Here is a 16,936-nt window from a genome sequence, read left to right on the forward strand (position 1 = left end):
GACAGTCTTGGCAGCGATAATTATTCCTGTATAATATTATATTAAGCAGAACATTAAATGTATGGTAAAAAAAAAAATTATTTTAGAACCCCCGCGTAGATTGATTCGACTATAAATCCATATTTTACTTAATTCTACAATACTCGCCAACGATGCAAAAATGTTTAAAAGCGAATCGAAAATAGCATTTAAAAAAAAATACGATATTGTCGTTTAATTGCGTCGAATAAGTACGGTGTTTAGCCTTGAGTGGTTATCCATCATTTGCTGATATAGTCGTTTGTAATGATATAAATCCATTTACGGCATTTCCTATATACTATAATACATATATAATATAATATAAATATCTATCAGACTACTCTATATTTTTAAAGCTGTCCGATAAGTATATACTATAACTTCGTAGATTCCATAAATTTCAAAGTTTTTTCCCGTATTGCATGATTGTATACAGAACAAAATTACAAAAATCTATGTCTATAAATCGGTTTTAAGTCTATACCATGAGCTGATTAATGAATTTCAATGACAGAACTAATGTGTTTTCATTGTATTCCGCTGTGTTTCCTGATTCAAGTTTCAGAAAGTCGATAATTATTCTCATCTTAAAAATCTCGTTTATTAATAATTGTATGCGTAAAACATATAAACATAATATTATACAATATGATGTACGTGATCGTTATAGTTTCAAACGGAGGTATACATCTTCCTCCCACATCACGCTAATTCGTACAGTTTTTTAAATATTATTTTGATGTCTGTTGCTTTTTTAATTGTCAACTCGAAGTTACCTTGGATTACGCTGAAGGCCAATTCTTACACCGTTGTGATCCAAATACCGCATATTATTTCATTAACTCGTGTTCGAAAACGGCATTAATTAATCACCAATTTAGCTTTCTTTATACAATAAGACAATTAGTATTATTTTATGCTTCTGCTAACGAGGTTTTCACGGGTGATTTGTTTCGTTTTTCAGGTAAAGCTTGTGGAGTGCCCAGAGATGGCAATACCGATAAAAAAGAAGAAACTGAGCTTTTGTGGACTAACGTCGTAGAATCTCAGTCAGCATTTTTGGGACCGAACCTATGGGACAACAAAACCATACCATACGACAATGACCTCAAGGTAATTATTTTGTCTATAATAGTCTAAATATATAAAATAAACTTGTTTTTCATATTAAATTTACTGATTTACCAAAACTCTATATGAATTGCGTTTATAAACACCGGTTAGATCATTATTATGATTTGTATGTATATATGTTATATATACCGTTTATATTACAAGACCAATCAGTAGTCATTATCTTCAGCACTGGCGAAACGAACGTTTAGGCATTTATGATAAGCTAATAACTTATGTAATATTTACATCCATCACCTACTTTAATTCATAAAAATCGGATTTAAACCACGCTTCACACCGCCACTCATCAGTTCGTTTCGTCACTATACGCACTTATACGTATAATACATGATATATTCAAAGGTGAGAAAGTAAATCATCGTTGTAAATATTAAGCTTTAAGTTAATTAGTAAACAAACTACACTTTAAATTTTAAAATTAATACGGAAAAAAATATTGAGTTATAAAATTTAATAATTTTATTTGAAACTTTCATCTGAGTCACACATATTCGTATAAAGTAATTAAAGACTTAAGTTATAAGAATATATCATGCGCGCAGGGCGGCCCATCGCGATTTCCCGTTTTCTCGCATTGGTGAATTCATAAAACGGGAAAACACAGTGGACCATCCCGCTGTATTGCGTACACTGTGCATGTACGTATACATATACGTATTATTTGTATATATTATAATTGTGCCCGCGCGTATCTATAACCTTGTGACGCGTTCGGTTTCAGTATTGCGACCTCGACGAATTCCTGTCCGAAAACGGATTGCCAGTGGAAGGCGACCATCAGAACGGAACGACCGCGGGCAACGTCAATCCGGGCACCGTAGTGGCGGTCAACCACCAGGGTGGGCCCATCATGCCAGGCGCCAACAACCGCTTGTCGTCGCCGCCGCCACCGGCTTCCATACATCCGATACAACACTTGCAGACAAATGGTGTGGCGGGCGTGGGCGTCATACTGACCAAGCGCGAACCGTCTCCGTCGCCCAGCGAACCGCTCAGCCCGATCACCATAAACCCGGCATCACCAGCAGATTCAAGTGAGTTTCGTCTTAAAATTTTATACTTTATTAATATATTGTTAATATCATAATATCATCGTTGCGAGTGTGCGGTGGAACGGCAAGAAAAAAAAAATATGAATTATAATTTAAAAAAAAAAATCCGATTTACCTAACCTATACGAGTTTATCATACCTATATGTTCTTCCTAACGCTGTCGCATTGATAATATTATGATTATGTAAACTGTATGACTCAATACATAACACAGTCATTACATATTATTATTAAACCCAGTCCTACGTGTACTTATGATGTGCGTTTTGTTTTTACAGCATTGTCGTTCGCGTCGTCCAGCAGAGACTTCGACCCGAGAACAAGGCCGTTTTCCGACGAAGAATTGAAGCCGCAGCCAATGGTAAAGAAATCAAGGAAACAGGTGAGAAGGGCCTCGTTAACTTGATTGGTTTATTCATTATAATGTCATTATACCGCGAACTTAGTCGCGGTTCTAGTGACACCCCATTGACCATAATTTTTCATTAGTTTGTACCGGATGGGCTGAAAGATGAGAAATACTGGGCAAGACGTAGAAAAAACAACATGGCGGCAAAGCGATCGAGAGACGCGAGACGAATGAAAGAGAACCAAATTGCATTGAGAGCAGGGTTTTTAGAAAAAGAGGTACTTATTTAACTCGCACAATGGGACGATTATTATTAAAAGAGTACCTTTAAAGTTTATAAAATGCAGTAGGTTTGATAGGACGAATTGATCAGACATTTAAAGTAGAATCTAAATAAATCTACTTACAATCTCATCTGGCCTATTTCAAAGTACCTATATTTTCAGGCATCTAATAATATTTGCCAATATAGAATAATAATAACGCTGTATGAAAATCACTAAAACAATGTGCTGATTTCTCGTCGTTTTAAAAATCGAGTTACCACAACTAAGTAGGATTGAAATAACAAATTAAAAAAAAACCATTATACCAAGTTATATTTCATTTATGATTTAATTAATCATGTTACATCACATTATACTCCATATAACCTAATAATTTATCATCATTGATATAAATACCTATTAATTTATTTTCAATCTTGTAATTTGACACTATACGTATATGTATATATTATGATGGTGTACAGTGTACACTGTACCTAATATTTAAATAATCAAATACATATTTTTCGTTGATCATTATTCATTACATTACTCATTAGGCTATTAATATAATTTACTCTGTTATTACTTAATTATTGATATGTTGAACTATTTAGCGTTTTGTTTAAGACACCAAATCATCTCTATTAAACTGCTAATATACTCGACTCTAAACCTGTGTAGATTTACCTAAACTGTATATTTAAATTTTTGGGTGGTTAATCGTATTTATGCTTTACTAACAAAACAACAAACCGATTATTAGTATAAAAATAATGAAATATGTATTCTTGTACATTACAGAACATGGGCCTTCGACAAGAGATGGAACGTTTAAAGAAAGAAAATTTAGCACTCCGAGATCGTCTTTCAAAGTTCGAGATCTAAAATATTTCCCGTGGATTTGTATGCACCATAGTATCCTTACCCTCTGTGTTTTCGAAAAAAGAAATACCTTACCCAAATTATCGTTACTATTTACCGCACCGTTGACAGTCAGCTCGTTAATAAACTGCAATCACTCTTCTAACGCACCGCGGTGGTCGCCTATAAAGGAGTTGTGTATAGAAATGAGTTATATTATTATTACGTTATAGTTCAAAAAAATTAAAAATGCGTATAACCATATATATGTATACAATAATATGTAATGAATATTATTGCTATAACGCAACTGATCTCAATTCCAAATACGAAAGAAATTCCACACACAATATCATCAAACAATTGATCAGATTCTCAAGAACAATATATAAATTTGTCAATACAACAACACTGGATACTATAATAACATGTAAAACAAAGTTAATTTTCCCCCGAGTATAAACTTACAATAGCTTTTAAGTCGATGTACATGGTTTTTGTTGTTCTGTATATAAAATAGGTCTACAATTATTAAATTATTAATTATATTATTATTATTTTATTTTATTTTATTTTATTATTATTATTATAAATCGTCCTATTTATATGTTTTTATAAAAATGAAATGCGTGTTAACCTGACATATTATATTAATATAGTCTTGATAAGTATAAAAAAATATTATAAACGTAAAAAAAATAATTCATAGGTACAAGATAAGACTTTATATAATGCTAATTGAGAAAAAAAAAACAGGATTTAATTTCGTTTTATTCTTTTTTTTTTTTTATCAGTTGCATTGGTCATTAAAATATATTGAAAATTGACCCTAAAGATGCAATTTATTTCATTACATTGTTAATATACTGTAGTGGACGATATGATTTCTTTAGTGAAGTTTTAAGGGATCTGTTTTCGTTTTACATCTATATCGTTGCGTGGGGATTTGTTTTATTTATTTATGCTTCCAATATTGTATAACATGTCAATTAATTCATAAGATCATCACAAATTAATTATTAATTGTTTTATTTTAATATGTATAGATTTCTTAAATATATAATATATATATTATATAATTATCCTTCCTCCTCATTATGATTGACGAGCGTTTTTAATATGTTTAGTTTTACCATTATTATTTAATTGTTTGATTAGATACTTATCTTTTTCTTTATTATTATTTTTTTTTAGCAATTAAGTGTTGATTTTTAAAAATGTTTATTTGTAGACATTTAAATGATTATTGACAGCTCGCTTATTGTTTCATAGGATTATTTAATTAGGCTTTAGAATATTAAGGTATTTGTTCTAAGGATCATATTTGATATTTTGTGAATAGTTACTTTTTTTTATAATACTTTAATAAAATATAATACCTAATTGTAATTTTGTTTGAAAAAAAAACAAACGTATGGGTCAGGGCTGCTGTAAGATTTTCTTTTTTTTTTCTTTTTTTTTTTATATAAATATATATATATGAACTTCATATATACATAACATTGTTGTCAAATTATAATTATTTCCAAAAATGTTATTGTTTTGCATGAATATTGAATATACACGAAATGACCATTAGTTTATCATGTTATTGATTTTAATAATATATACCTTTCACTATTAGTGTAAAAAAGTATTTAAATTTTTTCAATCACAAAATCACAATTGAATTAATTGTGTAGGTACCTTTACGGTGTCTCTAATATGATTGCACTCTACAATTGGACAGTATATTGGTTCTCGCGGAGTTGCCACCAATGAAATTTGAAAAGCAATCATAGCTAACATATTTATGTGTACCTATCCTTGACCGGTGGTCGCCAACCTTTCAGACCCGATAGACTCGCCACTGTATGAACGCATAACATATTATAGAACATACTACTTATAATAACATTATATTATACGAATGTTTTAAGGAAGATAAAAAATACGTCTCCGTCGCTAAACGCTGAACCACACCAGTGCAGTTGTAGCCTTCAGATATGAATATTATATTTATAAATATAATATAATATTCGTATATTCTCGATATTGCGAATTTGGAAAATAAACGAAATCTCGCGCACTCCACATTATGCCGCTGTAGGCACGCATTATGATAACACCTGGTGTACCTGGTACTCGTTATCGCAGTAGATTTTTGATTATAAATTTGCTGGCATACACATGATAATATTATTATAACGTTATTGCGGTAGGTATAAATGACCTGCGTAATTACGAAATTCTTATGTTTCACAAATACACGATAATTATTTTTCTAAACCGTTCGTAAATAAATTGTATTGCGATTTTATTTACGGTAATAGACGATTCGAAAAATAATCAACGCTCTACGAGAAAATTACAAGTTATTGTGGGTAGGTTAAGGTATAGGTTTTTACGCACCCGATGATGACCGTCCGTGTCCACCGCATCAACCTGTACACGACTACGTTACTGCGGCCGGGCGGATCCACGGCGATCCACACAAATATAGGTAATGTCCAGATTTGTCTGTAGACCAGGGGTTTCCAACCTGCGGCCCGTCAAGCTGACTGCGATGTTTTAATCTCGACCAAGCCATCATATCTATGTATCTATGATATACTCGAAGTTATTATATATGTGGAAATCGGTAAAAGATTTATTTTCCTTACGAAATGATAAAATAGTTTTTCTCTTTTTTCAATCTCGCGACATCTCCCAAGCTATATATACCGGCCCGCGATGTCGTAGCTCGGATACGATCCACTGTAAAAAGTTTGATGACCACTGCACGCACTGTAGACTGTAGTCTACTAGACTGCCAAAATTTTCTCAGATTGGTGACCTAGACAATTTATGTCTCATGTATTATTTGTTAAGGCAATTGCTTAATTGACTAGTTATTATTTACAATTATATGCCTAAGAGGACAAAGTTAAAAATATTTGTAAATTATTAAGATCGTATAGACGGACATTGTCGACATCGATTTTATTGACTAAACCTATTTAGGAAATATCATCAGAGGTGTTACTACTATTAATGTACAAAAATATGTCAAATTTGCGAGTATATACCTAATCGTTTGACAATTATTTGTCCACCTACGACTTAAACTCGCTTATCCCGCAGTGTTAAACGGTATTTTATTCCTCTTATTAATTAAGTCTCGACTAAAATTATTTATCCTAATTTAGTTTTAATTATTTTGTCTAGTTGATATTTCGAAGACAATAATTGTTTTATATCGTGAATTATGATCTTATGTTATGTCACTATAATATGTATGGGTTGCCACTAAAGTGCAAAACGATCGAACTAATAACGTTAGTACGCGTTACGTATAATATGAAATAATAATTAATAATATAACCACATTCTTATTATGTAACGCAAACACTGTTTAAAGGACCTAATACGCAGTCAATGTTGAAAAAAATCTATTTGCTGTACCTATTCATACACAACTTCAACTATCTAAGTGAGATAATATGCTAAAAATGTCGATTTCGTAATTTATGTACCTGAATTTTCATCACTGTAACACTCGTGCATACGAGATCACATATTGTAGGTATATGTAATACCGATATACCACGACAGCAATTATGACTTAATGATACAAAATTATAAACATTTGGCCTAAGGGTTGTCACAACTATTTAGGTATACGTACAGTTTAATGTTTTAAAACGCGGGTATACTGCGTATTATATAGGTTGTCGACGTTTGGCGATAAGAAAACTAGCTGATCCCGTTAGTGAAAATAAATAAATACAAAAATGCATTAATCTGCTGGTACTCATCATAAAGTAATAAAATATTTTTGCGCTAACCCAACATAAACACCAAACTTGACGTAATGGTTAAATGTTTAATATTATTTGACTAACGCACGCACCTCGTGACTCGTACCTTTACTCATCGTAAGCATCACGCGTCCTCGACAATAACGTAACGATAAACGTATATATTGTACACGGTTTTTTAGTGGTTTCATGGGTTGTATAATATTGTAATATAATAATTAGAGATGTAAGCTTGAACATTTTCAATTTCATTTTTTTTTTTTTATTGAAAATTTTGAAAATTTTAATTCTAATGTTCTTTTCTTAACTTAATTAATTTTTTTAATATATTCAAATACTTTATAAAATTTGTGTTTCATTTTTATTTACATAGTAAAAAGTATAATGAAGTAAAAATACAACATTTTTAATAAAAGAAAAAAAATGCACATTTATTACAGAGTTAAATATTATTATATAATATAATATATTGATATAGGTATAATAATGTATAATATATAATATATATTTAATGATTTGTATTTTGAATTTACTATATTATTATATTCAATATAATAACATCAAAATAATATTAAAATGGGTATAAATGGTAATAAAAGTACATAATTTAAAATATAATTATGAATATATGAATAATAATATAATTATAAGTTATAACTATAACTATATAGGCACTTAATATCAAAAGATTTATTTAAAAAGAAATTATTATGATAAATTAAACAATTTTCAAAATTTTTATGTTTTTTCACAAAAAATAATTTTCATGAAAATTTACATCACTAATAATAATATCTGCATGCTGTGGTGCGAACATAAAAACAAATAACAATAACGATATATTACGCTTGTGGGCAACAAAAATGGCAACAGACTTGAGTGACAAAAAAAATAATATCATGCACACACGAGTACCATAATCCACAACGTGAGGTAAAAAAATGTATGAGAATTTAAAAAATGCATATATTTTAATGAAACATATAAGGTATGTCATAAAAGGGCTCTGGTCTTTAATCTTTATGCATTTGCATATTATTGCATATTTTTGATTTTTTTTCTTCCTTCACATGCAGATTATAAAGATTTATTCGTTTTTATTGCATATTCTATACTTTTTTTTTTAATTTTATTAACGATTAATAATAAATATTCAAAATATTCATTTTTGACGCGTTCTAAATTAATTTTATCTATATGATTTTGTTTGCAATAAATCTGATAAGTCCATAATCGATAGCGTGACTCCGTATTAGGGAAAAATGAATAGAAAAATGTTGGTCTTCTTATACTAAAGAAAATTAAAAACATTCTTAATGGTGAATTAATTGACATGAAAGACTTACCAGAAGACTTGGATATTAATGATCTGACACATTTTAAATATGCCCTATTTAATCACATCGGTAAAAGTATAGAAAGATCATTTTCGTCTATAAAACGTTACTAACAGATAATAGAAGATCGTTCAAAGTCAAGAACATCAAAAAACATTTAATAACCCAGAGTAAACACAGTAAGCACATAATTAGAATTATAAAATGATGATTATTTTTTTAAACATAAAAATATGCCTAAATGTGGTAATTAATTTAATTAATTTTAATTGCTAGATATATAATGAGATGCTGAATGTTAAAAAAATCCAAAGAGATCAATAGTTTGGCCTTATTTTTTTAATTAATTTAAATTTTTTTTCAAATAAACATATTTAAGCACATATTTTAATATTTTATTATGCTTATGCGAATATATTTTTATGATTTTAAGTGTATAAAGTCCCGAGAGCCCTGGTCATAAATATAATAAATTGTTTTTCGAAATAATCAATCGCCTTTGAGTTCAATGCGTTTTCGTAGTCGGGTGACCAGCTTTTGTATGTATGTCCGTATCATAGACTGCTTCTCCGACTGAAAACTCCTTCGCGGCCATTTCTCCGCCCTCTGCTTAACCTCGTCGTCATTACTCACTGGAATGCCGTTTCCCACCCAGAAATCCTTTCGATTTAGGGAACGCTGGGAACAGATGAAAATTTTAGGGTGCTACAACGGGCGAATAAGGGGGGAGGTGGTTGATGATGTTGACGTTTGATGATAAACGGATCTTGATGGTTGATGCGTTCAAAGAGATGCTTAGAGACACGAGTACGAGATAGGTTTGACTGTTTAAGCACAGTAAATTATAGCCGTATGAATGTATGATACAATAAATTCTGCGTGGAGTGAGGTAAAAGAATATGTTTTTGTTATGTGGTCCGCAGCAGTATATATTATGTTGTATAGAATTTACTTAATCTTGTAGCGAGAGATCACCGCTGAGATATTCAATTCGATACCAAAGATGAAAGAAGTATTTAGGAATTTTGCGACCCAGGTATTGTATTACATCAAAATGCTCTACAAAATTCAAAATTTAGCGTCCGGGGCCCAAGCCCCGTCTGCTCCCCCCCCCCCAAATACGTCTCTGTCGATACCTGTTATTTATGGGTACGATATGTATTATGCAATCATCAATAGGTACATCAACAATTGTTTTTATACATATTTATAAAGGATGGCAGAGACGCAGAGCCCATCTTATTTTCAAATAAATAGAAATAATGAAACACAATTTATTGAAATCTTTACCGCTATAAATCATAAGTGTATACACAATCACGCTATTAATTTAAAAAAAAAAGAAAGCATTTTAAAAATTACTTAATGGTTAATAGTAATGAGTCGTTAAGACTTAAGAGTTTTGATTACTGTGTAAATTAGAAGCGCTATTGAAACTAGTTTCCTTATAAATTAAAATATAATACCTATAATACATAGAAATAACTCAAATAACAGATATCTATGAAAAGGATTAATTATTTTACAGTTTAGCTTATATTTTGTATGTAGTTAATAGGTACCTTATATAATTATTTGTAGATATATAAAATGACTAACTTGTTAAAATATAAAACTAGTATGCGTACAATTGTTCAAGTCTATTTTGTAATTTAAATTTGTACCTATAAAATAATAAATAATATTAGTTTCATGTTTCAATATGTTTTTATTTTATATGATATAATATTATTATATTGAAATTCAAAACAATGCAAATCTTAAAATTTGAAATAATTATATACTTATTAGTTATTACTTACACACTATTCAAAATATAAAAAATTTGAATACAATTTTATTTTAAAAATTACAATAACTTTTTTTTTACTTTCTTAAATTAAAAATATAAATTCTTGAATAAATAATCAAAATAACAAAAACAATAAAACAAAATAAGTTTATAAATTTTAAAAAATATCACACCCGTTCGCTATAAGTTCCAGAATCTTCAACATCCGAATCATTCATTTCAAAAATCTAGAAATATAATTAACATGAAATATTTGTTGAATAGTCTTCAAAATTAACTTACTTGGATGTTTTCAAATTCATTTTTAAGACTTGTTAGTCCAGTTAAATCTTCTAAATAGTTAGGATTTGTAAATACATTGCTTAAAAACTCTTCTTTTTTTTTCAAAAAGTCATTAATGACCTGCAAAAAATAAAAATAAAACTATAAAACTGAATAAACTGCAAAATAGTTAAAATGTTTTTTAAAACTTACTGTTGGTGAACATGCAATGCATTGAAAAAAACTTGAAGTAAATGGTATTATCTGCTGAAAATCAGATATAAATCCTCTAATGGAGTGAGGTACAATTCCCAAACAACATTTAGCATTTGCCAACACATTATACCTAAACAAACAAATCTTACATGAATAATTTATTGTTTAATTATTATTGTTCTTATATACATACTTCAATTGAATGTACGATACAAATAACTCAACAGCCAAAGCTCCTGCTATGTTGGAAACACCAGGTCTGGTAACTGTGCATTGCTGGTCAAGTGTCTTATCTACAAGTGACTTCATTAAAATAATTTTTATTATAAAAAAATAATGAAAAAAAAAACAATTAATGATCTCTATAAAAAATAATTAAGCTTTACATTTCCAGGTGCTGTGACATCATTACAAAAATAGCAGCCTAACTTTTTTTCTACAGAAGAAACATCTTGTACTTCAACTCCGTGTCTGAGTACTAAATATGATTCAAATCCTAATGCCGCAGTTATGGCAAGCTAGAAAATAAATAATAAATTAACTTACTGTAATATTTGTACTTAAAAAAAGTTTTTGATCAAAAAATATATAATATATACATGTATATATGTAATAATTAAAATAATTACCTTATTGTGCAATGTAGATAACATGGTAGGTAACCAACGACTTTCTCGAGAATCAGTTAACAAAAATATAACATCATTATCTTCTATTAATTTGGATAATAAATCTACATTTTTATGATCATCAATGTTTGCTGCGTGGCCAGGCATTGGAATACTCATGACAATACCAGTACTATTCTAAAAATTTAATATCAATATATTAAGTATAATAATCACAATTCTATTCAGTGATTTCAAGTTTCAATATTAAATTATTTAATATTTATTATTTACTAGTACATACAATTTCTGGATGTATTTCACGTAATACATCAGCGGCAGCTAATGCTTTGTAAGTATTTGAATTGATACAATGAGAATGTCTGTATAATGACTGCCTTACTGGATTTGAATATGATACTTTCCCATTATCAATAAATGTTATGTTATGAACACCCCATGCCTAAAGAATAAAAACCACAATAAGAAAATATATATTATACAAAATATTATTTGATTAGAGATGTACAGAGATTTAGTTTTGTTTGAATCTAATAAAATTTCATTACCTATTTGCTTAAATCAATAGTTTTTAAAAACTGTTCGTTATTCATTATTTTAATTTTTTTATTTATATAAAACAAAATAGGTTACTGTAAATGTTGATGATCAATAACAACTTGTTTGAAAAAGTAATCATGGAATTACCAAATGTATACATAAAATATAAAAAAATATAATATTTTGAGGTACTCACACTAGTCACACTCAACTAATCAGACTTTAAGCACTTATAAAATATGAAACAATAATAAGTTATCAATATTCATACCAATTTGATATTGACTAAACTTTCTTATCAGATTTCTACACACCAATGCTGGCATCAATAATACTGTTTACATCAACAATGACATATATTATAAAATAAAAATTTCATATTTATATTTGTTTGTTGTACCATATTTTATACTTCTTTAATATTTAGTTAAAAAAATATAGACTTTAATAAAAGTTATGGAATTTTATCCAATATAGAGTAAATTTTCAATTAGATCATATACTATTTAAATATCAATATTATATATTATAAATAATATTATACAAACCATTAAATTTCTAGCCACACAACAACCAAGTGTGCCAGCCCCAATAATTAAACATTTTGATTGAGCAACAATATCTAAGTTTAAGTCAGGAGCAATGCGCCATTTCATTAACTTAAGATTTAAATCTACAGATGCTTTTGCTTGTCTACAAAAAAAAATTAATAATAATAATTAATAAAGTACCAAGAAAAGTCTTTGACATATTTTTAAATATACTTACTTTGTAGAATCCATGGTTTTACTTAGGTCTACATATTTGGGACAGAAAATTCCTTTAGAATTTTTTTCCCAACCCACAAATTTAATAGCATCTTGATTAAGAACCATTTCAGCTAAATAAAAAACAAATTCAAACAAGTTAAGAAATTTTTTTATTTCATAATAATATTACTAAGACTTACAAGATAGTTTTATATTAAATAACATGCTTGCTGAAAATTTAGTAGTAGGAGAACCTCGTAATGCTATTACTCTCAACACTGAAGTTCTTATAGAGGGACTAAAAATAAAATGTATTATTAGTGAGTTTAATAAATGATATCAGCAACGAAGAAATGCTTTCAACTAATCTGTGTCTTATATCATAAAGTGATTTATTTTATTACCAAAATACATTATGATTAGTTAATAATTAATATTCTACTATACTATTTTAGTATAGCATTTCTAAGCAACCCATGTGACCAAGATCATACTGCTTGTCACCCTCACTGAGTTAATCACCTGTAGGCCAGTTGTATAATAAAGACTCACTCGTGTATACTAGTTGGCTGCCCGGGTCACTTATTATGTTAATTAAGAGGACATTATACCCGCGTGTGTTGTCTCTGTCTTACTTACGTATATCATAGTAAATTTGCATTCAGCAGAACACATTTTATGATCTTAGATTTAACATTAGAGTAAATTTACCTATCATAAAATTTAAAGGTAAGATTATTATCTAGACAATGTCAAATGCTTTTATTGATATTATCGTTTTAAAAGGAATTATGAACATTTTAAAGTTGTATTATTTCACTTTAAAATGATAATATAAATAAAAGCATATGACATTGTCTAGATAATATTCTTACCTTTATATTTGATTATAAGTAAATTTACTCTAATATTAAAGCTAATTTCAAAAATTGAGTTCTGCTTAACGCAAATTTGCTATGACGTACGTTAGTAAGACAGAGACAACACATGCGGGTATAATGTCCACTTAAGAGTTTACATTTTTAAAATAATATTTCAATTTATATATTTTACCAGTGAAATAAAATTAAATACAGAAGATTTCGTAATGGCCATCCAGGATTATTTAATAAATCAGATGGATCAGCAAACACTAAATAACCTACTGAATCATTTTCTGTATTATTTTTGAGTAAATCTATGTATTCTTTTAGAGTCATAACAGTAAGGTTTCCTTCTTTTGTGAGTGCAATTCCAAAAAATCCTCTTTGGTCAATTTTTAGATTTTTAAATCCAAAAGCCAATAAATCAAACTAAAATATAATAATAATATTAACAATAGAATAAAATACTATTATAAATATTCACCTGTGTAGGAGAAAATATATTTTTAAGCAACGTAGGAGCATCATTTAGACAATACTTTGGCCCGGAAAATGATGGGAAAGCAAACCAATAGTAAAAAATATATCGTTTTAAATCCTAAAATAATTAATAATAAATTAAATTAAGTAACAAAATTATTATAAATAATAACAAAACAACTCACCGTAAACATTAATACATCAAAAGTTAGAATTATGGATGGGTCTTCAATAGCTCTACCAGATTGGAAATCATCTAATAACCGTTCACCAAATCCTTTTAACAACTCATTTTTATCACATGTTTTAAATGAATCTATTGTGTTTTTATTTAAACAGTAGCCACGAGCAATATATTTAAAAGATGTTTCATCATTAACTTCTCTATAAAATAAATGTTAGGTAAATACATATTAAAGGTTATAAAATAAAAAATATAATTACATACTGGTTAAAGGAAGAACAGTCAAGTGATATATATGGATTATTATTGGAAGTATAATATCCAATCAACGGTCTATGGACTTCATCTAGTTTATCAACTTCTAATTTTAATTGACAGACTTTGAACCAAAAATTAGGATCAAGACAAGATGACAATGGTTCAAATCGCAATAATGTTTCATCTTTTACTGAGGTTTTTGCATTTTCTTCATTCATTTCTATAAATGTATAATTGCGTAATTTATTTATAACTATTTTTATTAAACTATAAGTAGGGTTACCATAATGTTTTTAGACCAAATCCGAACATCAGTTCTGTTTTAGTGGGTAGGGGAGTAAAATTGAAGATAAATAATATTGTTATTTTATTTAGCTCTATGAATAAAATGTCTGCATAAGAGTGATCAGGTTAAATATGTTATTTTAATGATTTTTTTGTGATAATAATGGGGACCTAGTCGCTTATCATAACATTCCGGGAAAAAATATGAATAAAAATATAAATTGTATATTATACAATTATATTGAGTGAACACAACAATCTGTCACCTGACATAACTTTTTGTATCATGTTTGTTTCAACCATGTTAAACGGTTAACTTTTTAAAATTCAGATATTTCTCAAATCCTGACAGATGTTTAAAATCCGGATGTATGGTAACCCTATAAGTCATAATAGTTATTAGTTACCTGGTAAATTATCCATTTTATAAATTAATTGATACAAATTTTACTTATTTACAAACATTTTTTTTTCTGAAAAATAAAATATACAAACATTAAAATATTTTACTAATTACATAATATTATGTAGTATTTAAAATTTAATTGCATTTCAATAATGTTAGAAAAGTAAATACTACCTAATATTATATTCACTAAGATTAAATATAATCAATAACTTTAATTTAATAATAATATAATGAAATAAAACCAATGTCAATTTAATGACTAACAGATAATCATAACTCATACAATTTGTGATTTGTCTTATAGTTAAATATTTCTAATACCTATTGACCCTAAATATGTTTCACTTTAAATCTTAGAAGCTACTGATTGAAAATTTTAAATGCATGATTATTAATCATGATAAATAACATATTGTTTATATTATTGTAATGGGTTTGAAATAAATACTTCAGTTTTAAAATATAATGTGAACATTCAACAATTAAAAAATTGAAGTTGTAATAATTATTATTAAAATTTCGCTGTTTCACTTAAGATTAGTAAACAAATAATGAATCTATATTATTATGGTTGTTACTAGAAATTCCAAATTGGTATAATTTACCTAATCTGGGGATGGTGAAAGAATTTTAAATACATTGATGTATTTTGAATTATGGTCTTGGATTAATGATGCTAGCAAGAGGTTATAATAAGATTTAATAAAATTTAGTAGGATTATTTTTATTAGTTTTTAACTGTTCTATTCTACCCTAACTTATTATTTAAATAATATAATTTTTTAATTTTAATTCTCATTTTATGTGTATTGTGTTTTTTAGTTAATAAAATAATTAAAAAATCAACTAAAATAACAAATTTAAAAGAATTGATTGACATGAATATACTTTAAAAAAAAAACATAATAAGGGTGGTATTTATGGTATCTAGGATATCACAATTTTGCATTATTTTTTAATAATATGTAATTTATTTCAAATATACCATTGTTTATTATAATAATTAATTAATACCTACATAGTATTCAGAAATCTAATGTTGTAACAACCTTAATTCAAAGTTACTAGTATGATGCTCAATTGATAACCAAGTAAAAACCATACTGCTTAACTGTTTAAAGTATGAGAACAAACGTAGGACTTTTGATTATGTCCGTGAAAGTGCGAATGCAGAAGAATGAATAATAAATTGTTACCTATACAATTTTAATGAATCTTGAAAATGAAGACACCGTTCCCGTAGATTTAGCCACTCCAATACACCACAGCCACCGCCATAGATTGAAAATATTCTACGCTTAAAAAGAAATGTATGGCAAAGGTTACAAACTATAAAGTAACTATAAATATTAATATATTGTATAGTCACGGTCTTCCGTGTTACAAACTTACAACTAAATACAAGTTAGTAGTTACTTTACAGTTTACAAGGTCTGTGATGATAACGGACTAGAAACTCGTTTG

General features: G+C 28.1%; 2 protein-coding genes across 8 annotated transcripts in view; one reads left to right on the forward strand and one right to left on the reverse strand.

Annotated features, from left to right (window-relative positions):
* The window catches only part of LOC132928883 (hepatic leukemia factor-like), a 56,951-nt gene extending 51,683 nt beyond the window's left edge, over positions 1 to 5,268 (forward strand). For 6 of the 7 annotated variants that reach the window (XM_060993818.1, XM_060993822.1, XM_060993820.1 and 3 more), the window contains 5 exons: positions 986 to 1,134; positions 1,880 to 2,192; positions 2,490 to 2,593; positions 2,701 to 2,838; positions 3,631 to 5,268. In XM_060993818.1, coding sequence (XP_060849801.1) covers positions 986 to 1,134; positions 1,880 to 2,192; positions 2,490 to 2,593; positions 2,701 to 2,838; positions 3,631 to 3,714 — 788 coding nt within the window. In that variant the 3' untranslated portion in view covers positions 3,715 to 5,268. The remainder of the gene's footprint in view (positions 1 to 985; positions 1,135 to 1,879; positions 2,193 to 2,489; positions 2,594 to 2,700; positions 2,839 to 3,630) is intronic. The other variant, XM_060993819.1, reaches the window with a different exon arrangement.
* A 5,226-nt stretch (positions 5,269 to 10,494) lies between these two features.
* Positions 10,495 to 16,902, reverse strand: LOC132929037 (ubiquitin-like modifier-activating enzyme ATG7). Its single transcript, XM_060994070.1, has 16 exons — positions 16,669 to 16,902; positions 15,471 to 15,536; positions 14,785 to 14,998; positions 14,522 to 14,720; positions 14,341 to 14,454; positions 14,047 to 14,285; positions 13,194 to 13,291; positions 13,013 to 13,124; positions 12,793 to 12,937; positions 11,988 to 12,146; positions 11,705 to 11,881; positions 11,462 to 11,593; positions 11,269 to 11,378; positions 11,073 to 11,205; positions 10,881 to 11,000; positions 10,495 to 10,825 (listed from the first exon to the last, which is right to left on the reverse strand). The coding sequence occupies exons 2-16, from the start codon at positions 15,484 to 15,486 to the stop codon at positions 10,766 to 10,768; spliced, it is 2,028 nt and encodes a 675-aa protein (XP_060850053.1). The 5' UTR covers positions 15,487 to 15,536; positions 16,669 to 16,902; the 3' UTR covers positions 10,495 to 10,765.
* Positions 16,903 to 16,936: the final 34 nt, after the last annotated feature.

Source organism: Rhopalosiphum padi, chromosome 4 (genome assembly GCF_020882245.1).
Source record: "Rhopalosiphum padi isolate XX-2018 chromosome 4, ASM2088224v1, whole genome shotgun sequence".
NCBI lineage: Eukaryota > Metazoa > Arthropoda > Insecta > Hemiptera > Aphididae > Rhopalosiphum > Rhopalosiphum padi.